Source organism: Gobio gobio, assembly GCF_949357685.1.
Source record: "Gobio gobio genome assembly, chromosome: 1".
NCBI classification, from domain to species: domain Eukaryota; kingdom Metazoa; phylum Chordata; class Actinopteri; order Cypriniformes; family Gobionidae; genus Gobio; species Gobio gobio.
Window position 1 is genome coordinate 40,244,426 of NC_137097.1, and position 23,983 is coordinate 40,268,408.

The 23,983-nt window shown below is 37.9% G+C and overlaps 2 protein-coding genes across 3 annotated transcripts; both read right to left on the reverse strand.

Moving 5' to 3' along the window:
- Positions 1-303: 303 nt before the first annotated feature.
- LOC307141850 (GTPase IMAP family member 7) lies at positions 304-6,755 on the reverse strand. The gene is made up of 4 exons (XM_079842305.1): positions 6,643-6,755; positions 6,213-6,315; positions 3,600-3,754; positions 304-1,495 (listed from the first exon to the last, which is right to left on the reverse strand). The coding sequence occupies exons 2-4, from the start codon at positions 6,304-6,306 to the stop codon at positions 722-724; spliced, it is 1,023 nt and encodes a 340-aa protein (XP_079698431.1). The 5' UTR covers positions 6,307-6,315; positions 6,643-6,755; the 3' UTR covers positions 304-721.
- A 3,362-nt stretch (positions 6,756-10,117) lies between these two features.
- Positions 10,118-23,921, reverse strand: hmgxb4a (HMG box domain containing 4a). Of its 2 annotated transcripts, XM_079842427.1 has the most exons (14): positions 23,858-23,897; positions 23,580-23,780; positions 21,537-21,615; positions 21,316-21,455; positions 19,323-19,401; positions 18,058-18,690; positions 16,766-16,978; positions 13,983-14,158; positions 13,808-13,889; positions 13,661-13,725; positions 12,800-12,902; positions 12,520-12,695; positions 10,808-10,930; positions 10,118-10,656 (listed from the first exon to the last, which is right to left on the reverse strand). In XM_079842427.1, the coding sequence occupies exons 3-14, from the start codon at positions 21,571-21,573 to the stop codon at positions 10,612-10,614; spliced, it is 1,872 nt and encodes a 623-aa protein (XP_079698553.1). In that variant the 5' UTR covers positions 21,574-21,615; positions 23,580-23,780; positions 23,858-23,897; the 3' UTR covers positions 10,118-10,611. The 2 variants fall into 2 exon arrangements, with proteins under 2 accessions (XP_079698553.1, XP_079698552.1); XM_079842426.1 differs by lacking the exon at positions 23,580-23,780 and having other exon boundaries at positions 23,858-23,921.
- Between the last annotated feature and the right edge of the window lie 62 nt (positions 23,922-23,983).

Consider the following 23,983-nt stretch of genomic DNA (forward strand, 5'->3'; position numbering starts at 1 on the left):
ATCAAATAAAAAAAAAGTTATTTTAAATTGTAATAATATTTCACAATATGACTGTTTTGTATATTTAACTTCTTCTGACTTCTTTCAAAAACATAAAAAAAACTTCCCAAGTTCCAAAAAGATCCCAAACTTTTGAAAGGCAGTGTATATTGCGTATATTTAATATACTATTTAATAGTATTTAAGTATTTAATAGATTTGTTACATAATGCTTATATTATAATTATATATATTGGATTTTATGCATCTATATATGCATTGGATTTTTATTTTAAAAAATCCAACAGACATACAAATAATTTTGTATAGAATTTATATAGAAAACCTGTAAATCTGTCTAAACTGAGCAGAAAAAAAAATACAATTCTGCATTTCTGGATCAGAAATGACAAGCAGCCGTGTGACCCTGAGCTTGTGATAGTATGATCTTCAGGTTTTACACAAACTTGTACAAAAAAAAATGCTTCTGTCATTAAAGCAAAACTAGGGACAACCCAAAAATCTAAGACTTCAAGTTAATTTTTCAATTCAAATTTTCACTCAAATTATATTAATATAATTTGTAATGGAATTTTTTTTTTATTCAACAAGAAGCATGCAAAAGGACCTCATTAGTGTTCATTACCTAATTATATATTCACAGTGGAATGTATAAGAACAATTGATCTGTTTTTGTTTCTTAATGAAAAATACAATAAGCGGTTACCAAATTTTCAAGTGCTCATTTGGTTTTTCGTTTCCGTCTACCCACCTCCGTTGCCACTGAGCCAAGCGTTGCTCCCATGGCCCCTCCCAAGGGCCCCCCGACGAACAACCCCACAAACGACCCCAGTAAAGCACTGCCCCTCACCATATTCGGGAGCCACAGAAGCCACCCGACCACACTGTCCCACAACCAGCGTAAGAATGAGGAGTCAGGCGTGGAGACGCAGAGGTCTGCGATTCCCTCAACCAGCAGATCGTCCACACATCTCTCTGCTTCGGCCCTTATTCCCTCCGAATCGTCTTCTCCTCTTTCTCTTCTGCTTCTCAAGATCTCCTCCTCCTTCTCTTTCACTCTCCTCTCAGCCTCCTTCAAGAGAGGGCAGGTGTAGAATTGTATCCCGCTGTCTTTCGCCATCTGCTCCACCTTTATCAGCAGCTCCTCCACGTTGTCCTTCTGCAGCGGGTGATGTTGATCCCCGCACTTCTGTACGAGCTCTAGTAAGTCGGGCCGTTCAGTGCTGAGATACTCGTCCAGTGAAACATCCTCAGGCAGGCGGTCCATGCGAGTGAAGAGCACCATTGCGTGTTTACTAACTGCTTCAGGACCAAACACCTTCTCGATGGTCTCCAAAATCTGGAGCTCCAGGTTGCTGGGCCGGTGAACAGGGACACAGAGCAGGAAAGCGTGGGGCCCCGGGGCCGATAAAGCCGCGCAGAGGGAAAACTGACGGCGAACGTCCTCAGCGGGCCGCTCGATGCACAGGCAGTCAGGTGTGTCCACGACAGCCACCTGCGCAGAAGAAAACTACGTCTCAGAAAAAGGCGCCTTCAAATAAACATAAGAGAACACTATGTGGATACAGTCATTAAAAATAGTATAAATGTTCAATAGAACAAAAACAAAAAAGCCATGAAAGGTCATGTGTTAAGGCCCGTTCACACCAAGAACGATAACTATAAAGATAAAGATATAGTTGTAAAAATCGTTCTAAATTTAAAAGAAAATTCTCAGAACAACCATATTGTTGGAATTTATTTTTTCCAGCTGATAAACAATAAAAACTTTGACAGCCAATCAGAATCCATCCTGCTTTAACGAGCACAAGCATTTAAAGAGACAGACACAAAACTGCACCATGTGTCCGCTGGTGTGGACGCTAATATAGTTATCGTTTTTGGTGTGAATGGGGCTATACAGTGATTTTACCATGGTAAAGGGATGTTCTACAAGGTGTAATATAGTTTTAGCCTGACGTCGTCATACTCAATTCTAGTCAGAATATGAGTCTGATTCTGCTCCATTGGGCTGTGATTATGAGGCGTGTTTCAACCTAACCAGGGAAGAAAATGCCTCTGCACTCAATTGGATAGACCTACAACCAATCAGAGCAACAGAGCGACGCATAGTTGTCAACAGAACTCAACTGCACGCACACTGAAAGAAGTAGAAGAAGAAGAGTGTAAACGATCTTTGCCGGTTTTGTTAAAAATAATGTAAGGATACACGGAGTACGTACTAACACGATCATCATTTCTGAGAGAAATAGTAAAGGTGAATTTATATACGAACAAGTTCTCGGTTTAGGATTAGAACGAATTCAACCCAAGCGCTCTTTGGTGGATGATTACGTTACTGTTGATCATCTGTCCATCATCGTATAAAGCCCGCCCTGATAATTTAATTGGTCTGAACATGTCTGGTTCAGCATAGTTGCTCCAAAACGGAGCAAAAGTCCAGACCGAACTGCCCGACCTCAAATGTTGTGGCCAGAGCTAAGTTCAGCTGGCATCTAGGCTAATATAGTTTATTAGTTTAAGGTAAAGTTAGGCCACTTTCAATTGCATACAATATTTTATATAATTTTTTTTATATTTATTTATTTAAAAAAAATTATATGCATTTTATTTATAATTGTATTTGGTGACACTTTGCAATAAGGTTCCATTAATGCATTAACTAACATGAACTAAATAGTACATACATTTGTTACAGTATTTATTCATATTTGTTAACATTAGTTAATAACAACTATTCATTGTTAGTTGTGATTTTTTTTTAAACAACTTTTAATGTATTAGTAAATGTTTAAATTAACATTAACCAAGATTAATAAATGCTTTTGAAGTATTTTGGTAACGTTTTAGTAAGGGTCCAATTGTCACTATTAACTAGTTGCTTATTATCATGCATATTACTAGGATATTGGCAGTTTATTAGTACTTATAAAGCACATATTAATGCCTTATTCTGCATGACCATATTCTACATCCCACCTAAACTTAACATTACCTTACTAACTATTAATAAGCAGTAATTTGTAGTTTAATGAGGCAAAAGTCACAGTTAGTTGAGAATTGGACCCTAAACTACTTTATTTGACTTTGTTAGTTCATGTTAAATAATGCAGTTAACTAATTTAATTGTAATGTAAGTGTACATTTTTATTTTTTTATTTGTTTCTCATGACCAAAGGTTTAATGGTACAAAGGTTTTATATTTGTAGACAAATATAAATTATGCTAACATATGAATTTATTTCCAAAACTAAAATTTTATGAAATGTAATTCAAAGTTGCATCTCGGTTTTCAAAACTATTGGTTTATAATTGCGCTTTTCTAAAACGACAAACCAAAGAAAACGCAGGTAAAGTTTGCTAAAAGACAGTTAAATTTGTATGATAACTTTTGTGGTTTATGACGTGCATATATAAATGTGAACAAACAAAAATATTACACATAGACATGAAGTTATGAAGTTATGAAATGCTTTTGATATGCCTAGTCACATATTAGTTAATCAACTACTTGCCTTGATGCAACTTGCCTTTAAAAACTATGTGCAGGACTGAATAATCAGGTGGCCCCTGTAGAGTTTTAAGAGACATGAACCCACCTGTCGTCCCGCCAGCGTCACACGTCTCTTCTGACAGGCAGTGACTGGTGTCTCAGGGCCTGTACAGTCGGACTCAGATGTTGGGCCGCCCAGGATGGCATCGACCGCAGTGCTTTTCCCAGCGCCCGCTGAGCCCAGCAGCACCAGTCTCAACTCTACAACCACAGACAGAAACAGACAAACTGCATGAGTTGCAAAGAAACCACTTTTCTCTAAATAACAACTTGTGAAAATACTATAAAATGTGTCAGTTGACTTATTTAGATTTTAGTTGTACTGTTGAATAAATAATGGGGAAAAAAGTCATGTTAGTGGTTTTATGAGCGTTAATGCAATCTCATCTATAAATTAATACATTTAATTACTGAAAATTCCACCACAATACTGGCATATTAAAACGTATATAATTTATCATTGCATGCCAGATTAATTTTTACACTTTTTTTAGCTCACATTTGATTCTATTTACATTTTGAGTTTGATTTTAAAATTTTCTTGTTCAATATTTGAATATTATACATAACATGCAGAATGTATCTGTACTACTATCTAATAATACAAGCTAGATTACTGTTACTTATAAGAAACATGCAGAAAATAGGAACAAAATAAGCAGTTTATTTAAAGTTAATTTAAAGCCTTGTACTGTTCAAAAAATTTATTTGATCAAGGTCATTTATGGGTGCGACAAATTATTAGAAATCTGGGTTTAGCAAAGCAAACAACAACCAAGAATTGTTTCATTTCGTTCCTATTTAATAGGGAAAATTACGTTTCACAAGCACAGCAGTTAAATATCTGAGGGAAAAGATATTTTGCTTTCCAGACAAACACTGCTGCTTGTAATTCTACTCACATGTTGTACTTCCTAAAAACTATGATACATAAACTGATCCCCGACTGAACCGGTAAAAAGAAATGCTAAACATAAACTAGAAATGTCTGGAGTAACCAATAAAAAGTAAAACAGTTTGTGAATTATGTGTATACTTAATACACAAAGTTCTAAAATTTCTAATTAAAAACATAGCCTAAAAAGTAATTGTCACTATGATGTATTACACAAACTGATAAGCTGGATATAATAATGTGAAAGCCAATATTGTTAGTGATGCATCACATTATTTTGATGCAATACCGCCACCTAGAGACTGAACTGATACATAACACCTTTCATGATACGAAATATCCATAATGTAACTTAAAGGGATAGTTCACCCAAAAATGAAAATTCTGTAATAATTTAGGCCTACTCACCCTCAAGTAAAGCCGATATTTTGAAGAATGTTGGTAAACAGACAGTTGACGGCACCCATTGACTTGCATATATAGGAAAAAAATACTATGGAAGTCAACTGTCATACACATTTGGAATAACTTAAGGGTGAGTAAATGATGACACAATTTTCCTTTTTGGTGAACTATCCCTTTAAACTGCAACATTGGATTTGATAAAGGCTGTGAATATTAAATGCTGTGGCTGTGTGTAGTGGTTACATCCGTTTCAACACAAATAAAGCTCTGATCTTCTCATGTGAGTCAGCATAAAAAGTGTGCTTTTCATTTTTAGTAAGGTTGTTTTCTGAAAAGTATCTTCCATCTTTTAAAATTGTTTCCTTTTTAATTTGAGGGTTGGATGCTTTTAGCAAGAGAAAAAAACAAAAATGCTTTTCTCAGATTCAAGCATCTCAGTAAGAATCAATTAAAAGGACAAAATGATGTCTTCATGGCATATTACGTGTGGAACAGCTTATACATACTTTCAGTGTATATATACACCGATCAGGCATAACATTATGATGTTCCTAATATTGTGTTGGTCTCCCTTTTGCAGCCAAAACAGCCCTGACTCGTTGAGGCATGGACTCCACTAGACCCCCGAAAGTTTGCTGTGGTATCTGGCACCAAGATGTTAGCAGCAGATCCTTTAAGGTGGGGCCTCCATGGATAGGACTTGTTTGTTCAGCACATCCCACAGATGCTCGATTTAATTGACATCTGGGGAATTTGGAGGCCAAGTCAACACCTCAAACTAGTTGTCCTCCTCAAACCATTCCTGAACCATTTTTGCTTTGTGGCAGGACACATTATCTGCTGAAAGAGGTCACAGCCACCAGAGAATACCGTTTCCATGAAAGGGTGTACATGGTCTGGAACAATGCTTAGGTAGGTGGTACGTGTCAAAGTAACATCCACAAGGATGGCAGGACCCAAGGTTTCCCAGCAGAACATTGCCCAAAGCATCACACTGCCTCCGCCAGCTTGCCTTCTTCCCATAGTGCATCCTGGTGCCATGTGTTCCCCAGGTAAGCGACACACACGCACCCGGCCATCCACGTGATGTAAAAGAAAACCTGATTCATCAGACCAGGCCACCGTCTTCCATTGCTCCCAGTTCTGATGCTCAATGTTGGCACTTTTGGCGGTCAGCATGGGCACCCTGACTGGTCTGCCCCATGTCAAACTCGCTCCAATCCTTATGCTTGCCCATTTTTCTTTGAAGACAAAATGTTCACTTGCTGCCTAATATATACCACACACTGACAGGTGCTATGATGAAAAGATAATCAGTTCTTTTGGTAAATCAGATAAAAACATTATGTCACTTCAAACCTCTTTCCTTTGGATCTGTCAACCCTCCTTCAGTGCTTTCCAGTATTTTGTTCTCCTCCTGGTGAATTTCATCTTGTGTTGTTGTTCCCGCCATAGTCTGCACCTTGAAAGGACACAACAGAACATAATGTATTGTGCAGTAAACTATGAATTGCCTTAAACTAAGCACACTGCAGTTGTCATCTAATGGGAAAATAAGGGGGTTAATGGAGGACATCATTCCATTCAGATGACTCAGCAGAGAGGAACCGCCACACAAACACACATTTCACATACCTCAGCTGCAGTAAAGCACTTTTCAAACTGCCTCATTTCAACTGACAGCTTAAAAACGTGATCAGCTTCCACTAAAAGTGTGGTGAGCTAAACAACTGATGTCTGCTTTTGATTATGTGAAAGCTGATAAATAACACAAGCTTGAAAAGCTTACCTTCAAGTGAGAAATTGATCTCTCGTGTGTGTACCGTGAGCTTATGAGCTGGCCTGCTCTGTGTTCCTCTGCACTTCCTGTTTCTCCTCCTGCTGTTCAGCCAAAACACTGCCGGCAATGTGGCTCTGCCCAAACATGTGATGCTGTAGTCACCTTCCTCCTCCCCCTCTCTCTGTCTATGAAACACACCTCTTTTACAGAGACTTCTTAAAGGCGAGTCCATGAATACTGTTTTCATGAACAGGGTGGATAAAGGGCTAGTGTGTTACAGTATGATATGGCCTGAAGTCACAAACAGGAAGTTAAGCACTCTTCCTCAGTTCAGTTACCTAATACTTCAAACATTTACATGCTCAATGCCATGTAGCTAATGTACTGATTTTCCCATTTTAGCTTCCGTTGTGTCATTTCACAGGGTAATTAAATATTGTGGTAACAAAAGTTTTTTTGGAAAAGTGGCAATACAAGAATTTCTGGGTTGAAAAGGCTTTAAATGTGAACGTATAAACTTTAACTCTATGACTCTATTTGCAACATGTGCATAAATACAATAATGAATTATTTTTTGTAATAAACTACCAAAGAATTAAGAAATGTCCCTACAAACTAAAAGAGGAAAACAGTTAGTTGTTTGAATTAACTCACAGGTTGGCATTTTTTAAGTTTACTCGAAGATGATAATGGTATTGTTTCAAAACCATTTCAATTTGCGTTCTATAGCCACTAGTTCTATAGGACAATAACTTTTTTCTAGAGCTGATATACAGCCAAAAACAATCTCTCTTTCATGAATTTCCTATTAACACTGTAAAGTTGCTTTGAAAAGTGCTATGTAATAAAGGAAGGCGACGTGACTTGAACTTTTCATTTTTTTAAATGTGACCCCAGCATTTATTTGGACATGCAAGTCACATGCATGAATGTATTTACATTACAGCACAAAAATATCAAACCAAGCATTAATTTGAAAGAAAAATAGCTCACTTTTCATTCAGGGTTCATGAAGACAAATGAAGACAAAACATATTTGGACACTTTTTGGGATAGGGATAGTCCACCCAAAAATGAAAATTCTGTCATAATTTACTCACACTCATGTTGTTCCAAACCTGTATGACTTTCTTTATTCGGCAGAACATAAAATATATTATGTAGAATGTTGGTAACTAAACACTTTTGGTTCTAATTGACTTCCATTGTAATTTTTGTCCATATAATGGAAGTCAATGGGAACCGAAACTTGGTGGTAACCAGCATTCTTCAAAATATCTTTTATGCTTTGCATAATAAGGAAATTCATATGTGTTTGGAACTACTTCAGGGTGAGTAAATGACACGATTTTAATTTTGGGGTGAACTATACCTCTAATGGAAAATGGTCATAGTTAATGTAATTTAATACACTGAAATTCAGAAGTCTGGAAACATTAAGGTATTGTAATGTTTTTGAAAGTAGTCTCTTAATCTCGCCATGGCTGAATTTATTTAATCAAAAATATTGTAAAAAAAAAAAAAAAAAAAAACGATTTAAAAAATGCTGTGAAATACTCTTACGATTTATATGAACTGGTTCTGTTGTAATATATTTTAAAATTAATTTATTCCTGTAATAATATCTTACAGTATTACTTTTCTTTTACAGTATTTTTGATCAAAATAAATGCAGCCGTTGTGAGATTAAGAGACCATTAAAAAAAAGCTTTACTGTTGCCAACTTTTAACTGGTGCTGTATGTCAAAATATTTTTGGAGGCCACCATATGTGCACATGAGGAAAAATCATTTATAAAAATATTGTATAACAACAAACCCACTTCTTTGAGATTTAATGGAAACAAGTCAATGCAAAATGCACATATATCAATGCAAATATATTTGACTTATTTTTCCATCTTCTAAAACTACCAACAATCACTTTGAAATTATCACTTTAAAGGTGAACTAAATTGTTGGTGCAGTAAGAAATTATTTTATGGCTACTGATATCATGTTGGACACTGCATTTGATGCCACTGTAAAATATATTTGATTCTAGCAATTCAGCAACCGAAAATGAACTATAATTCGCAGGTTAGCAGGATGCGAGAAGTATTCATCATGTTAGTCATGTGATTTCAAAATGGTGGCTACCATGAAGTGGGACCTGCTCACAGATTTTTTTTCACCCACTGGTATGACTGGGGTCTTCATGTCATGTAAGAGCACATTATAATAAAAATATTTGTAAAATGAGCAATGCGGTTCTTACGGTATAATACATTTTTAAAAGGAAAAAAATACTTAGTGCACCTTTAAAATGATTTTATACATGCGTGTCCTGTAAACGTGCTAAAACTCGAAAACTACAAGGGTTGGACAATGAAACTGAAACACTGGCCAATATAGTGTTGAAGTTTCAGGTAAGACATTAGAGTTCAAAAGAGGACAAATTGTTGGCACGCGTCTCGCTGGCTCATCTGTGACCAAGTCTTTGTGGTGTATCGAAAGCTATGGTATCCAGGGTAATGTCGGCATACCTCCACGTAGGACGAACCACATCAAGCAGGAGTAACTGTCGATGCAAGAGGAAGCTGTCTGAAAGGGATGTCCAGTACTAACCCGGATTGTATCCAGAAAACATAAAACCACAGCTGCCTAAATCACTGCAGAATTAAATGCTCGTCTCGACTCTCCTGCTTCCACCAAAACTGTCTGTCGGGAGCTTCAAAGAGTTGATATTCATGGTCAGGTTGCTATAGCCAAAACTTTGGTCACTCATGCCAATGCCAAATGTCGGTTTCATTGGTGCCAACAGTGCAAATCTTTGAATGTAAAACATGTATTGTTCTCTAATAAGTCCACCTTAACTGTATTTCCCACATCTGTGAGAGTTACGGTGTGGAGAAACCTCAAAGAAGCTCAACACCCAGACTGTTGCTGCCCAGAGTAACGGTGATGGTTTGGGCTGCAATATCATGGCATTCCCTACTGTGCTTGATGAGTGTACTACCGATCCATTCTGGAGGATCATGTGCACCTAATGGTTCAAACATGGTACCCTGAAGAGTGTGCCGTGTATCAGCATGATAATGCACCAAAACCATACAGCAACATGAACATGAAAGTGAAGTTGTACATCTCCCGGGGCCTGCACAGTCACCAAATCTAAATATTTTTGAGCCACTTTGGGGTATTTTGGAGGAGCAAGTCAGAATTTTTTTTATCGACCAACATCACATAGTGACCTGGCCACTGTTCCGGAAGAGATGGTGGTCTAGTGGGTTAAACCACTAAACTGGTACGCAGAAGGTTGCTGGTCACCACCACCAGTGTGTCCTTGAGCAAGGCAGGGGGATTCTCCCTGTAATAAGTCGCTTTGGATAAAAGCGTCTGCCAAATGCATACAAACTTTAAAAATGTAAAGAGGAATGGATCAAAATCCCTGTGAAGGACACCATACTAATAACTTATTGTGATCAAAAACCAGGTTTCAGTTTCATTGTCCAACCCCTGTATATTGTAACAACATTTACAATACAAAAATACAATATGCAAGACATGAAATGAAGATAGCGCAGTTAAACTGCTGTTGATATAAATTAAGTCAACATTAAATTAGAAAAAAACTATTTGGGCCATAAAAATTAAACTGCACATATTTTTTATAAAACATTAAAAAAAGCATGTGAATTAGACCACATGTACTCACAAACACATCTTAAAACCGACATTTTCAGACGCCAACACAAACACAAAAGGGGAACTTCAAAAGTGTCCTCTAAAATAGGACAACTTTTTTTCCCCTAACAACTATAAAAAATGACTAACATTTTAAATAAAATTTTTAAAAACATGTCAAAGACTAAGAATGTCCATCGATCAGAAAAAGTAAAAAAAAAAACAACTCTGGTCCTCAACAGGTCCACTGTTTGGTGCTTCTGGGAATGTGTCCAAATGTAACCCAGTCTCTTGTAAGTGCCTTTTAAGAGATTCATAGTCCTGGCATTATGTAAGCGATGTTGTCCAAAGTATTTGACTGCAAAAAAGTAGGTGAGGGTCAGGAGAAGAAATCATAAAGATTGCATTTGAATTGCAAATAAGAAGCTTTTGTAAACATTTAGGAGAAAAGAAGTACATTTTTGGGGAACCCATAATAAAAAAAACTGCAGTGTGTGAAAGTGTCTCACCAGGACGTTGCGTGGACAGCCGTTGAGCTGGGGAACTTGTGCGGTCAAGCAGGTTAATGGACCAAGAGCACATAAAATTGAGTCCAACAGAACCGAAAGACTGCCAGACACCGCCACCATCCCCTGCAGGATGAACAGAGACGTTTATGAAGATGATCTACACTAATGAGCCAAAACATTATGAACACCTGCCTAATATGCAGTTAGTCGTCCGCATGTTGCCAAAACCCTGCCCTGACCCGTCGAGGCATGGACTCCACTAGACCCCTGAAGGTGTCCTGTGGTATCTGGCACCACGACATTAGCAGCAGATCCTTCAAGTCTTGTGGGTTGCGAGGTGAAGCCGCAAACTTGTTGGTACAACAGATGGCAGGGTTTTATCCTGCTGAAAGAGGCCACTTCCACCAGGGAACACAATTGTCATGAAGTCTCTGCAACAATGTTTAGGTACGTGGCACATTTAAAATGTACGTCCACATGAATGGCTGGACCCAGGTTTACCAGCAGAACATTGTTCAGAGCATCACACTCCCTCCAATGGCCTGTCGTCGTCCCACAGGGCATCCTGGTGCCTTCACTTTCCTAGGTAAGTGGCGCACACGTACACGGCCGTCCACGTGATGTAAAAGAAAACGGGACTCATCGGACCAGGCGACCTTCTTCTACTTCTCCAGGGTCCAGTTACAACGCTCATGTGCCCATTGTAGGCGCTTTCGACGGTGGACAGGGGTCATCATGGGCACTCTGATTGGTCTGTGGCTCTGCGCCCCATACGCAGCAGAGTCTGAAGCACTGTGTGTTGTGACACATTTATCATTAAAATTTGGTGTGACTTGTGCCACAGTAGACCAGTCGGACCAGACGGGACGTGCATCGATGAGCCTTGGGTGACCAACACCCTGTCGCCGGTTTGTGGTTTGTCCCTCCTTGGACACCGCTGGTAAATTCTCACCACTGCTGACCAGGAGGAACCCACAAACATTTCAGAGATGCTCTGACTCAATCGCCTTGCCATAATTTGGCCCTTATCAAAGTCGCTCTTTATTCCTGCCCAGTTCTCTTGCATCCAACACGTTGATTACCAGAACTGATTGTTTGCTTTCCAACTTTACACGATTATTGGTGGGTGATATGATCAAAGTTTTATTTCATGATATGAGTAATTTTTTTAATTTATTAGGCTGCTGTCACTTTAAGAGCTGCACAGATCCATTATACTGTTACACACGCAATCTTTCTCAGCGTTTACATTCAGTTAAAGGTGCAGTGTGTGAATTTTAGCGGCATCTAATGGTGAGGTTGTGAGTTGCAATGACCCACCGCTCACCCCTCTCTTTTGCAGTTTAATACGTTTTTTAATAACGCTGTTAAATATTAAGCATGTCCCGCAGCTTAGAAACAGTAAACTGTATTATACATCACTCACTTATTCGGCTGATTTGGATGTTAAGTTTGGCTTAGGGAGCAGCGGCACGATAATCGTTTTACCTCGATTATATTGTTTTCATAATCGTTGGAAGCCAAAATCTCAATGGAAAATCAATTACGATTAATCGCACAGCCCTACCATCTAAGCTACTCAGACCTTAATATGTGACCTTGTTAGGAGATGATCAATTATATTTACTTCACCTGTGACTGCTCAATATTTTGGCTCATCAGTGTATATATAATGACAAGGCCGCTAAAAGGGCCGTTTTTGTGACACAAACCTCCGTTTCCTGAAGTCGGTGTCCAATCAGAGACAGTGACTCGCCCAACAGCTGCAGGTGAGCTGCTGCATCTATGGGGTCCACATCAGGTACCCGCACCGGAGACAACGACATACCCAGAGACGAGCGGCCCTGAGGGGCCAATCCTGCTCCTAAACTGACACCTTTACTGGAGCCTGAGACAAGCAGATACACAGGGATAAAAATGTATTGATACATGAGTAAAAAATAAAATGTGGAAGATAGTTAACTGAGAAAAACTGATCAGCTTTGGTCTCACCTTTACTTTTACTGTCTGAGGTTGATAAGGTTTTTCGCTTGACCGTCATAGCTTCAGCTTTATTCTGCTTGTGCTGGAGATATTGAGCTTTCTGTCTCCAAACCTTCCATGTCAGAAAGAGAACAGAAAGAGAGGATGTACAACACTGTCCCATATTTGACTGAAATTACAAAACACTGCCATTATGTTCAAGTGTTTAAAGCCAAAATGAACTGGCCCATTTTACTTATTTCCTTCAGATAGTGTCAAGATATGACAAATCATTTGCTACTTTCAGTTTTGGTAATAACTATTAAAAATGGTTTTCAGTAACTGAAATAAAGCTGAAATAAAATGTAAATATTAGATGAAACCTGATGAAAATTAGAAATGCTGCCTGGACAACTAACTGAAATAAATAAGTTTAAGCTGATGTACTAAAAATAATAAAACTAAAATAAGTTTGATAAAATAAATGAAAGCTAAATATAAATAATAAAAAGCACATACAATTACTAAAAAAAAAAAAAAAAAAAAAAAACTGAAGATCTAAAAAGAAGATAATTCAAAATATTAATAAACTATTAATAGTATATAGATAATACTAAAATTACACTGGCCTCTTTATGAGCATTAACCAGCATTACATTGCGATGTTAACTATTTTAAGGATACATTATCCATAACAATAGCCTAAAACAATGACTAAATGACCATTAGTTAACCAACCTAGGTGGAAAAGGAAAGTCAATTGAGAGATGGAGCAAGTTACATTTTGATAAAAGACTGTGCACAATAATAACATAATTTGTATGTTATCGGAGTAAAATGTATTAAGTAATTTCAAGTCAAATCTATAAAGTAAAGATAAAAGGTGCTGACCAGTTTGTCTTTTTCAGGCAGCTGTTTCCACACCTCTGCGAGTTTCTTACTCAGCTCCCCGAAGACTGAAGCGGAAAAAGAACGAAAAATTCCACCAATCACGAAACAGCAGAGATGACTGACAGATGAGCAGAGAACAGCACTCACCTAATCCAGGCTGTTCTGCGTTGATATTGACCCTGTACTCTTTACAGAACACCTGATAGGCTGTCATGTTCTTCTTCTTGGGCTGACGGGATGAAGGGCAGAACATTGAAATGACTGCCAAAATCAAACCTCAAGGTGTTTGTTTTCTCTGGTGTAAGAAAGTGCTTTAATTTACCTTGTCCTTGTCGTGTTTCTCTCTCTCCTTTTCCTCTTTCTTCTTCTTTTTCTCACCCATCAGTTCAATGCTTTGATGGTGATGGGATGAGGTGGGTGGAGCCATAGCGTACATGCCACCAGAAGAGCTGTGATTGGATGAGCTGTGAGAATGGGAGTGGCTTTTAGACTGATCACCTGATTAGCAGAGAGAGAGACGAGTTTAAATTCAGTAAAATCAGATTCAGTGTAACCACGGTAAAATGAAAAACAACAATCACTCAGTTTTAGCTTTAAGGCAAGACACTACAGGCAAAAACATTTGCTGCATCCGAAATCACGTACTGTCTGAGCAGGAACTACATTTGAATTTGAATTTGAATTTACTTCTCGCCATTAAACAAGTCTATATAAAGTCTATAAAGTTCTATATAGCATGACGGTGGGTAGTATGAATGAAATTTGGACGTACTACATCTGTCATGTTGTTACTGTCATGTGACCTACCAGCTTCAGTTGCGTCGCTTCACTGTCATTCATAAATCCTCTCGTGGTCTCATGGGTTAGTAAAGTGTCCATCGAATGCGCTCTTCAGAATCTCAGCGGGAGTAGTAGGTCATCTGGGGACTTTTAGCCTACTCTTTTTTGAATATTATGCATTAGGACATAATACTCTGTTGGCGTACTGTTTTTCGCATACTATATAGTGGAGAAGTATGTGATTTCGGACACAGCAATTGTTTTTCCATGAACTGGTTAATTTTTTGATTTTGGGCTTTCATGGAAAGAAAACAAAAAATACACTTTTAAGTGTTTATTTTATTACACATTGTCTATTTGCATCTGAGGTTTTTAATTACAATATACATCTTTTAAAGATACATTTGACATCTTTTTCTCAAAATAATTTTTTTCTCCTGCACTGAGCCAGATCTCCACTTTAGTAGCATTTACTTTTCTTCTGAAGGTTTCCACAGAGGGTCTGTTCACATATTAATTGCCTTTTTTTTTTAATTTAGTTTATTTCTCAAAACATTGTGAAAATGTTTGTTTTTTTTCTTTTCTTGATGTTGACAGTGTTTTCTGATTTATGTAGTGATAAAAAGAGCTCACTCTGTAAAAACCTTTGACTCTAATATGTCAAAAAAATGTAATAAGAAGTTTGAACCTGGCTTTATCCAGTGCTCAGATTTCTGTTCTGGACATTTATGCCAATTAAATCAATGCATATTTAGGGTGTGTTCACACTTGTAGTTTGGTTCTCTTGGTTTGTTTGGACCAAAAAAAAAAAAACTGAACGTATTTTCCGATGGAACTTAACGAACATCCAAAAAAAATGCTGTGAGTTTGGGCTAAAGTCGCTCATTGTATGTGCGTACATATGATGGTGAAGAGCTTATAATGTGTAAAGGAGTCAAAACAGTGTCAGGAATCGCTCCGTCAGTTTATAATATGGTCAGATTTTGACAGAGGGAGTGAGTCTACTCTGATGTACACTTCAAACAGCTCTATATCCCACAATTCAACTTGATTGTGATGTCACAGCAGATCGTGCTTAAGTGTATAATATATTAATTATGTTGAGATTGAATTGCATAATACTTCTAGCTACCTTATGTTCACAGTCAAAGTTTATACTATTGATTTTTTTTTTCTCCAACAGCTCATGTGCATATTGAATAGTGCATGAAATTCATAAATAAAAAAAGGGGTTTAAGTAATAAATCAGCTCAAATGAGGCACAAGTTCTGCCAGTAGTGGGCACTCGTGCAACGTAAGCAATGACGCACATCTGAGTCCACGAGATGAAGGGAAGGCATAAAAATTGGGTGTGGAACGCAGCCTATGATGAGAAAAAAATAGCTATGCTTGAGTATTCTGTCATTTTAGGGGCGCATCTTGCGCCATCATGTCCTGTTTTTGGTTAGTTTACATGTCTTTGATCCGTGTCATGTTCATATTTCATTCAAACTAGGCCTGTCGCAATAATCGATATATCGCACAATATATGTACATGACCTCAAAAATGTTTTGTGATGCAATATATCGCCCATTATGTTTACATGATAATGAATGTCACCAACATTTTACTCAATTGTGCTGTTGTATGTTTTCCGTGATGGAGCCGAAAGTGGTTCTCTGGCAGTTCCTTCATACAGTTATCGGTTATCGAATATTGACAGGTGAAAAAAGGTGCACATATAAATGTCAATGCAGAATGACGAGTGTTAAAGCCGTTTCACAAGGGAAAATGTTTATTTACTATTTATTCAAAAAAATTTTTTAGGATAATATATTTTTTACCCTTAATTAAAAAATACTTGGTCTACTTGCATTATTATGCTGTTATATTAGGATTATATATTCAGTGGCATAAAACTGTCTTAAAATGACAATGATATCGTTTATCGCAATTATTTCTGGGACGATATATCGCGAAACAACAAGTAGTTATCGTGACAGGCCTAATTCAAAGTGCACCAGAGTGCATTTGGAAGCAGACAGAGACCCATCTTTTCAGCGGTCTCGGTCTGCTTGTTTGGTGCGCACCAGGGTTCAGATGGTAGCGTTCACACTTATTTAAATTAACCGCATTAACAGAGCAATCGCACCAGGGTTCGTTTTAAGCGAACCACAAAGTGTGAACACACCCTTAAACACAACATTTCAGAAAACTTGTAATACAAAAAATATTAAATTAATGTAATCCATCAACGGTCTTATCAACCAACTATCTATTAGTTCATTTTTTTTACCCAATTCACCTGGGGTGTCTTAACTTAAAGAAACTAAAATGTGTCTCACCTGGACAGCTTTTCCTCCCTCCGCTTCCTTTGCTGTGTTTCTTTTCCCTGGATCCTTTATCTCTGTCTCGCTCTCTGTCCTTTTTCTTTTTGCTCTTCTTGCTCTTTTTCTTCTTTTTAGAAAGATGTGTGTACGAGTCGTCAATCACCAACTCGCCGGCCTCTAGTTCTCCTCCTGAAGATGAGCTGTCTCCTCCCATGCCTCCATAATGACCTGATGAATACAAACACACATTTAACACTGCAATAAATTAATGTTAAGGCTTAGATGATGATCTCAAAGTAGATCACGTTTATGCAGAACATTCACAAACGTTTAAGAGCTACTTGTACCAAGCAAACCCCCACAGCATCCTAGCATCACCATTCAGGAAAAATACAGTAGTTTTATTTTTGTTGGGCAGTTCGAAACAAATTCAGTGCAAATAAAACCAGAAAATTAGTGGTTAGCGTCTGTGAGGGTTTCATTTGTTTGTTTTTTAGAGCATTGGGTCAAATGGATGTTGAAAGTTTGCCATTATACAGACACCATAAGTAAAGATTGATAGGTACTGACTGAAACTGAATAAATACTTTCTTTTTGTTTTGTAGTATTATAAATGTATTATTTTTTCTTAAATAAAAATTACTACTATTGTTGATATTTAGGATACATTGTTGTTATCTTAATCTAAACCAAGGCAGCATTGATTTGATCAAAATACAGTAAAAACACTAATATTGTAAAATATTATTACGATTTAAAATTTTAATATATTTTAAAATTTAATTTATTCCTGTGACGGTAAAGCTGTATTTTCAGCATCATTACTCCAGTCTTCAGTGTCACACGATCCTTCAGAAATCATTATAATATGATGATTTGATGCTCAAGAAACATCTCTGATTATTATCTTTTTTTTTTTCAGGATTCTTTGATTAATAGAAATTTCAAAAAGATGTCTTTACTGTCACTTTTGATCAATTTAATGCATCTTTGCTGAATAAAAGTATGACACCCCCCCCAAGATCTAAATCTTACTGACCCCAAACATTTAATCGATATTGTATATATCTTTGTTTTGTTATTATTATGTTATTAAATATACATTTTATTTATTGAAAAAACACATTAAATTAGTCACTATACACGTGAATAAGTAATTGTGTGTTTTTCTTTAAAGATCTACTAATGTAATTTATCAGTACACCACAACACCGGACCGATATTAAAGAACAGATGAAATTGAAAAGTGAAATAATGTCTAATCATAAAGAGCCTCATATCTATATATGGTGTAAGTTATCACTCACCCACGACCTCCACCTCTTTCCCCACTACAGGCAACGGCTCTCGGCCGTGCTGCTTTTTCTTTGGCGGCTTCGACATCATTTTGTCTTTGTCTTTTTCCTTCTTCATCACTCCTTTCTTCAAGCTGGAGGACGAATGATGGCCTACCACACCCGAAGAGGAAGAAGAATGGACCGGGAAGGAGAATCCCTCATTCGTCCCTACACCTTCGTTCTTCTCTTTTGCAGAAAGGACGAGCTTCATCTTTAGTCCTTCAGCTTCACAGAGCGTCAGCGGCTCTCCTTTTCCAGCTCCTCCGTGGAACAGCAGTGACTTCGAGGAGGAGGAATGCTTTTTAGACGAGGACGAGCCGGGCGGACGCGAGTGCGAGTAGGAGTGGCTGCTCTTAGAGCCGCCGTCCTGTTTGCGGTCTTTGGAGGAGTGCGAAGAGGCGTGAGGCGGGTAGGAGGGTTTTTTGTAGAAGTGCGGGGTGGGGTCGGTGCCCGTGGCCAGCGGGGAGGTGATGGCCTCCAGGAGGCCCATGGCTGTATCTGTGGAGTTCGACGGGTGAGAGGTTGACGAGGAGGAGAGGGAGGGCGAGCGATCTGAAGACTTGCGCTTCTTCTTGTGGGGTGGCTGACCAGAGCTGTGATGGTCTGTGGAGAGAGTTTAGAGTTTAGACCTGGTTTCTATATGGTGAGTGCTGAGGATGCAGTTGCTTAGAATTTAAACTCGTCATCTGGATGGCTGCTTTTAATCTAGAAAGGACTAAACGGCAATCATCGGGGGAATCACCTGCTGTCAAAACCAACAAACCTTGAACTGTGGAGAGCCTGCTGTAAAAAAGGGAAAGCGCCAGACCCCTGTGCTAAAACGAGAGTACATACTGGCATGGCTTAGAGGTGGCAAACAAATTTGTGTTCTGAAATTGAAGGTGAGTAATACATGACATTATTTTCATTTTTGGGTGAACCAACCCTTTAATGTAATAAAAATGTTACATTGGCTGTTTACTTTTTTGTGCTTAGAAAATAAATAAGCTAATGTAAGATTCTACTGGCATCAAGGAACAACATTCACCAAAGTGCACTATTTGCATGGTACACATGAGAGAACATTAACCGAGTTGCAGCCCATGAAGAATGTTTCTGTAGCTTCAGAGATATGATTTCATTTAGAATGCTCCCTTAGAAAGTAACATCCCAATGAGAAGCTCTGGAACACTTTTAATTTTGGATATGTTGGAATAGAGCCAACGCTGCCTCTAAAACAAGATGAAATTCCTCACCTCTGTGATAGTAGTCATCACTCAAGTGCTTCTTTTTTTTCTTGTGAGAATCTCCTCCTAATAGGAAAAGGTCAGAATCCTAAAAAGACAAGTGCATATTGAAACAGGCATGATAACTACCACAAAGATAATGTTAGTGAGGATCCATATGGTTACTGATCTAATACTACAGCTACAATGGGAATGCTCTGTGTAGGGATGCTCTGATCAGGGCTTCACAGACAGTACAATTACTGATAATTGTTATCTAAATCAGCAGACTCTACTCTGTTCTGCTTCTTTTTTTTAAAACAGGTGATTCCCCAGATGTTGGAGATTTCACCTAACCTATGCCACTCCCACACCATACACTCGTCAAAGTAGGCAGAGCAACTTCCTGCGAAAACCACCCTGCCTGGTCTAAAATATAAACACTTATAATAAGCTTACCACAGTAAATCAGGGTAAGACAAAATGCGCTTTGGAAGAAGGATAGATGATGTATTGACTATGCAACTACCACTTTCAAGCCCCTAAAACAGGAAGCCAGGACGGGACATATCGAGCAACTCTCCTTTTTTAAAATAGCCAATAGCTTTTCGTTTACATCACAGCTCGGCCAGAGCCATTGTGCTTGGTAAAGCCGCAGTTTCCTCCTAATCTCTAACGGTTTCTCCTAATCTCTTCTATATCGCTTTAAAATATAGCCTTCTGTGCAGAGTTCAAATGGGTTTGATACGTTTTCTGGTCTGTGCCGACTCGCTCATATGATCCGCTCTGTGCTATCGTGTCTCTGGACCGGAGCAGACTGTGTGTGTGCTGCGGCAGTTCGTGTGACACTAACGTGAAACCAGACTTCATTCGCCCCCAATGGAAAGCATATTTTTACGCTGCCTAAAATTTTCCCTATCCCATATATAATGCACTAATGTAAATGTGTGAACAAGTTACCAATTTCAGCCACAGTTTCAGCGTCTATTTATAATGTAGAGACTAAGATTTGAATGCTTATATATGAGATAACAGTAAGGCTAACATATTCATGCTAAAAGGCAAGAAACTTTTGATTTCATGGGGACTTTATAAGGGTTAGGCTGTCAATGGAGGGACAGAAATCTCTCAAGATTTTATTAAAAAAGATCTTAATTTGTGTTCCAAAGATGAACAAATGTCTTACGGGTGTGGAACGACATGAGAGTAAATAACTAATGACAGAATTTTCCTTTTTGGGTGAACTAACCCTTTAATAAGAAGAAACAGCAGCTACTCTTATGGGAGTTTTTTTTAAATATAGCTATTTGAATTGTATCCCACTTTGTAACAAACATTATTATTATTTTACTTACATTGTTTCATCTTTTCTCAACACTTCTGAAACTATCACGCCGGTGATGGCAGGAAAGTGCCTTAAAATAGTAGGCTTTTTGTCAGTTTATGTGATCAGACAAGTTGCGAGTCAAAGGAAGCGAGTATCAGCCGAGTGATCGCAGCATCCCTATGCAAGAGTCAATGACACTTGGCCTGAGAGGGAAAAACACAGGTCCAAATCCTTCTCAGACCAGATGTCATATCTACCTAGGTAACATAACATCAAGTTGCGTGTTTATTAATATCATTATAATCTACGAACAGTCAACAGTTAAACCGTTTCTACACCGGACGCGAGTTGCGCAATGTGACGCGACAAAACACAATATAACCCATTATAATTTGTGATGTTGTCTACACTGGATGTGGCGCGGTGCAACACGACAAATCCCCGACAGTAAACTGATGCCTCGTTCTATTTATGACGCACTGACATGAAGGACAAATGCTTTGCAATGGTCACTTTGTCGCGTCCAGTGTAGACAGCTTCTAGCTGTTGCGGCGCGGTGCATTAACGGTCACGTCCGGTGTAGACACGGTGTTACGGAACATACTGATAAATCAATGGACAGCAAAGATTCTTGTCAACCTCTTGTTAATATGATGCAACTTGATGTTGGATGTTACCGTAACTCCCTGCTGTTACCTTGTGGTGTTTCTTGGAGGTTTTGCGCACCTGCGCTGCGATTTCTTCTTCCTCTCTTAACAGATCTTTATACGAGCGCCTCTTCTCTCTTTGGCTGCGACCAGCAACAAGACCAACCTCTCCTTCCATCCCCGAAATATCTACAAGAAAAACAGTTGTGCAGTAGGTTTTCAATGGACCTGTTTGGGTGTATTAACATGCTTTCGTCTGACAATCATTACCCATCATTCCTTTCTTCTTTATCTCCTCAAAGGCCATAGTCAGTCCTGGTTGTTCAGGTGGGACTGGTCAGTCTTGTGACTAATGCACAAAAACAAATTAAAATCATGAAGTTCAGTCCAAAAAACACTTGACTAGAAAAAAGTATTTAAAAAACAAATTCAAAAACCTTTCCAGCTTAGACAACTAATAATGTAACTTGCACTTCTGTATGTACTGGTTATCTGAACTACTCCGTTGCAGCCTAAATGTCAGACTGTACAATTGTTTTTCATGAAATTTTATTATTATACATATTGTATTTTGTGTGTGCTCTTCAGGTTTAGTCTAATACTTCTATTCTTATCTACCCCTTTTAGATATACCTCTTTTAGCAGTCTTTTAGCAATAAAAGCGTATTACATATTCTCATTCTCATGCTAAAGAACATATGGTAACACTTTAGTTTAGGGTCAAATTCTCACTATTAACTAGATGCAAGCATGCATATTACTAGGATATTGGTTGTTTTATAATACTTATAAAGCACATATTAATGCATTATTCTGCATGACCATATTCTACACCCCTACCCAATACCTAAACTTAACTACTACCTAACTAACTATTAATAAGCAGTAATTAAGTGTTTACTAAGGCAAAAGTCACAGTTAATAGTGAGAATTGGACCCTAATCTAAAGTGTGACTGAACATTTTAATGGTAACATTTTTAGATTTTTTTTATACATTTATATTTTTTCCCTGGGAGACAAATAAATGTGCATTACATCAGGTCTGCCAACTCTCAAGCATTATATTATACGATATAATAGACCCTTTTCATATACATTTATAACTATACTTGATTCATATTATTAAATTGACATTCTCTCTTTTGACTGCTGTTATCAATCTCTCTAGTTTTTTCATCTTTCTGAGAACTTTCTGGGTTTTTTTTTTGCAATTTGAGCAATAGGAATATATATATTAATGTAGTCTCTCATTCACCACCATAAAAGTTTAATCAATTATGACGACTTTCGCTTCTGAGAAACCCGGAAAAGTGAAAAGGGTCCATTCTATGTGATGTGCGTGTTTTCATCTTGAAGAAATTTTTTTTGTACAGTGTTTGCTCATCTGCAATACGTCTCTGAGACGTTTCCTGTCAGATGTTAAATAGACATTTAGAAAACGTCATTAAGAAGTTTATGATTTAGAATGTATGTAAAACTGACTTTTTAAAGTTGTTTATCAGATGTTTGTACACAGATGCTTTGAACCGCTCTTTAACAGACATCTTGGAGACGTACGTTATTATAATAAAAAACTGACATATGCAATTGTATATAAATCAGTTGTTAATCATGTTAATTATAATAATGTACAAGCTGATATTCCCGGTATAGTTTACAACATTGGTTGTGAAAGATTTTTTCCCACATACTACATAATATATATTTCCAAATAAATCGATATCATCTCAAAATTGATTCAATATCGATACCAAACCCCCTCCCTAATTCCCACTCCAAGCTGAACTCGAAAGTTGGCAGGGCTGGTTAAATGCTAAAAGATCATTTGATTATGAACTAAAAGCCAGGAAAGTTTGCTTTAGAACAATATACATTGTAGAAATTATTATACAAATAAAATTGAATTCAATTTAAGTTTTCATTTGAATGCTATATAATATGATGCTTAACATATTAAATATGTAAAGCCAAATAAATGAAAGGAATACTGGAAAAATTATGAGAAAAACAAAACAAAACTCATTCCAAACACGGTTCTTCAGTTTTCTGATTACAATAAAAGTTTTTTCCCCCTAATTCTAATAATGTTACATGCAGAAGTGTTCGATAACTCTGAAGATGTGCTACTGAAGGCACACACACTCATTAGTGACAGATCCGGCTCTGCAACACACATCAGCTTTCCTCCAGCCACAACTTTAGTCAAGCTTCCAGTGACATTTGCCGGAATAACAACAACACGAACGAGAAAGCCTCAACACTCATTATTGCACATTTCCCGCCTACTTTTGAAGAAATGCACACTCACACACCCCCTTCCCCTCGCTTCATCAGGATCCAGCGCTTCCCTGTTTCAGCTGAAGTGGATTCGGGCAGCTGCGGACGTGTCGCGCGTCTCTGACGGCTCGTCCAGCGCGCGCAGACCCGCGGCTGCGGTGCACATAGGCCGGTATCGGGTTACAACTCGATTAACGGAGCGTTCTCACCATGCAATTTTATGAGTTTCTTCAGTACTGCAAAAATGGCACGGAATGCATGCAATTTAGATGCAGAATTCAGAACTTTTGTGCAAAAATAAGTGAAATATTACCTCGGGTTGGATGTGGGTTTAGTTGGCGCGCGACGCCATCTTTGATGGGAGTCAACAACAAAGCAGCCAAAGATGAGGAGGAGGGACTTTGAGACCAGAGTGTATCACAACAATGAAAGCCCTCAT

Bases quoted from the DNA above. Each gene is read 5' to 3' on its own strand.
- LOC307141850 (XM_079842305.1), bottom strand. From the start codon at position 6,306: ATGGCGGGAACAACAACACAAGATGAAATTCACCAGGAGGAGAACAAA. The intron at 3,755-6,212 runs GTTTGAAGTGAC...CTGTGGTTGTAG, and splicing joins GACAGATCCAAAGGAAAGAG to AGTTGAGACTGGTGCTGCTG. The intron at 1,496-3,599 runs GTGGGTTCATGT...TCTTCTGCGCAG, and splicing joins TGACGCTGGCGGGACGACAG to GTGGCTGTCGTGGACACACC.
- hmgxb4a (XM_079842426.1), bottom strand. From the start codon at position 21,573: ATGGCCTTTGAGGAGATAAAGAAGAAAGGAATGATGG. The intron at 12,696-12,799 runs GTGAGACCAAAG...TGCTTGTCTCAG, and splicing joins CTCAGACAGTAAAAGTAAAG to GCTCCAGTAAAGGTGTCAGT. The intron at 10,931-12,519 runs GTTTGTGTCACA...TTCATCCTGCAG, and splicing joins ACCGACTTCAGGAAACGGAG to GGGATGGTGGCGGTGTCTGG.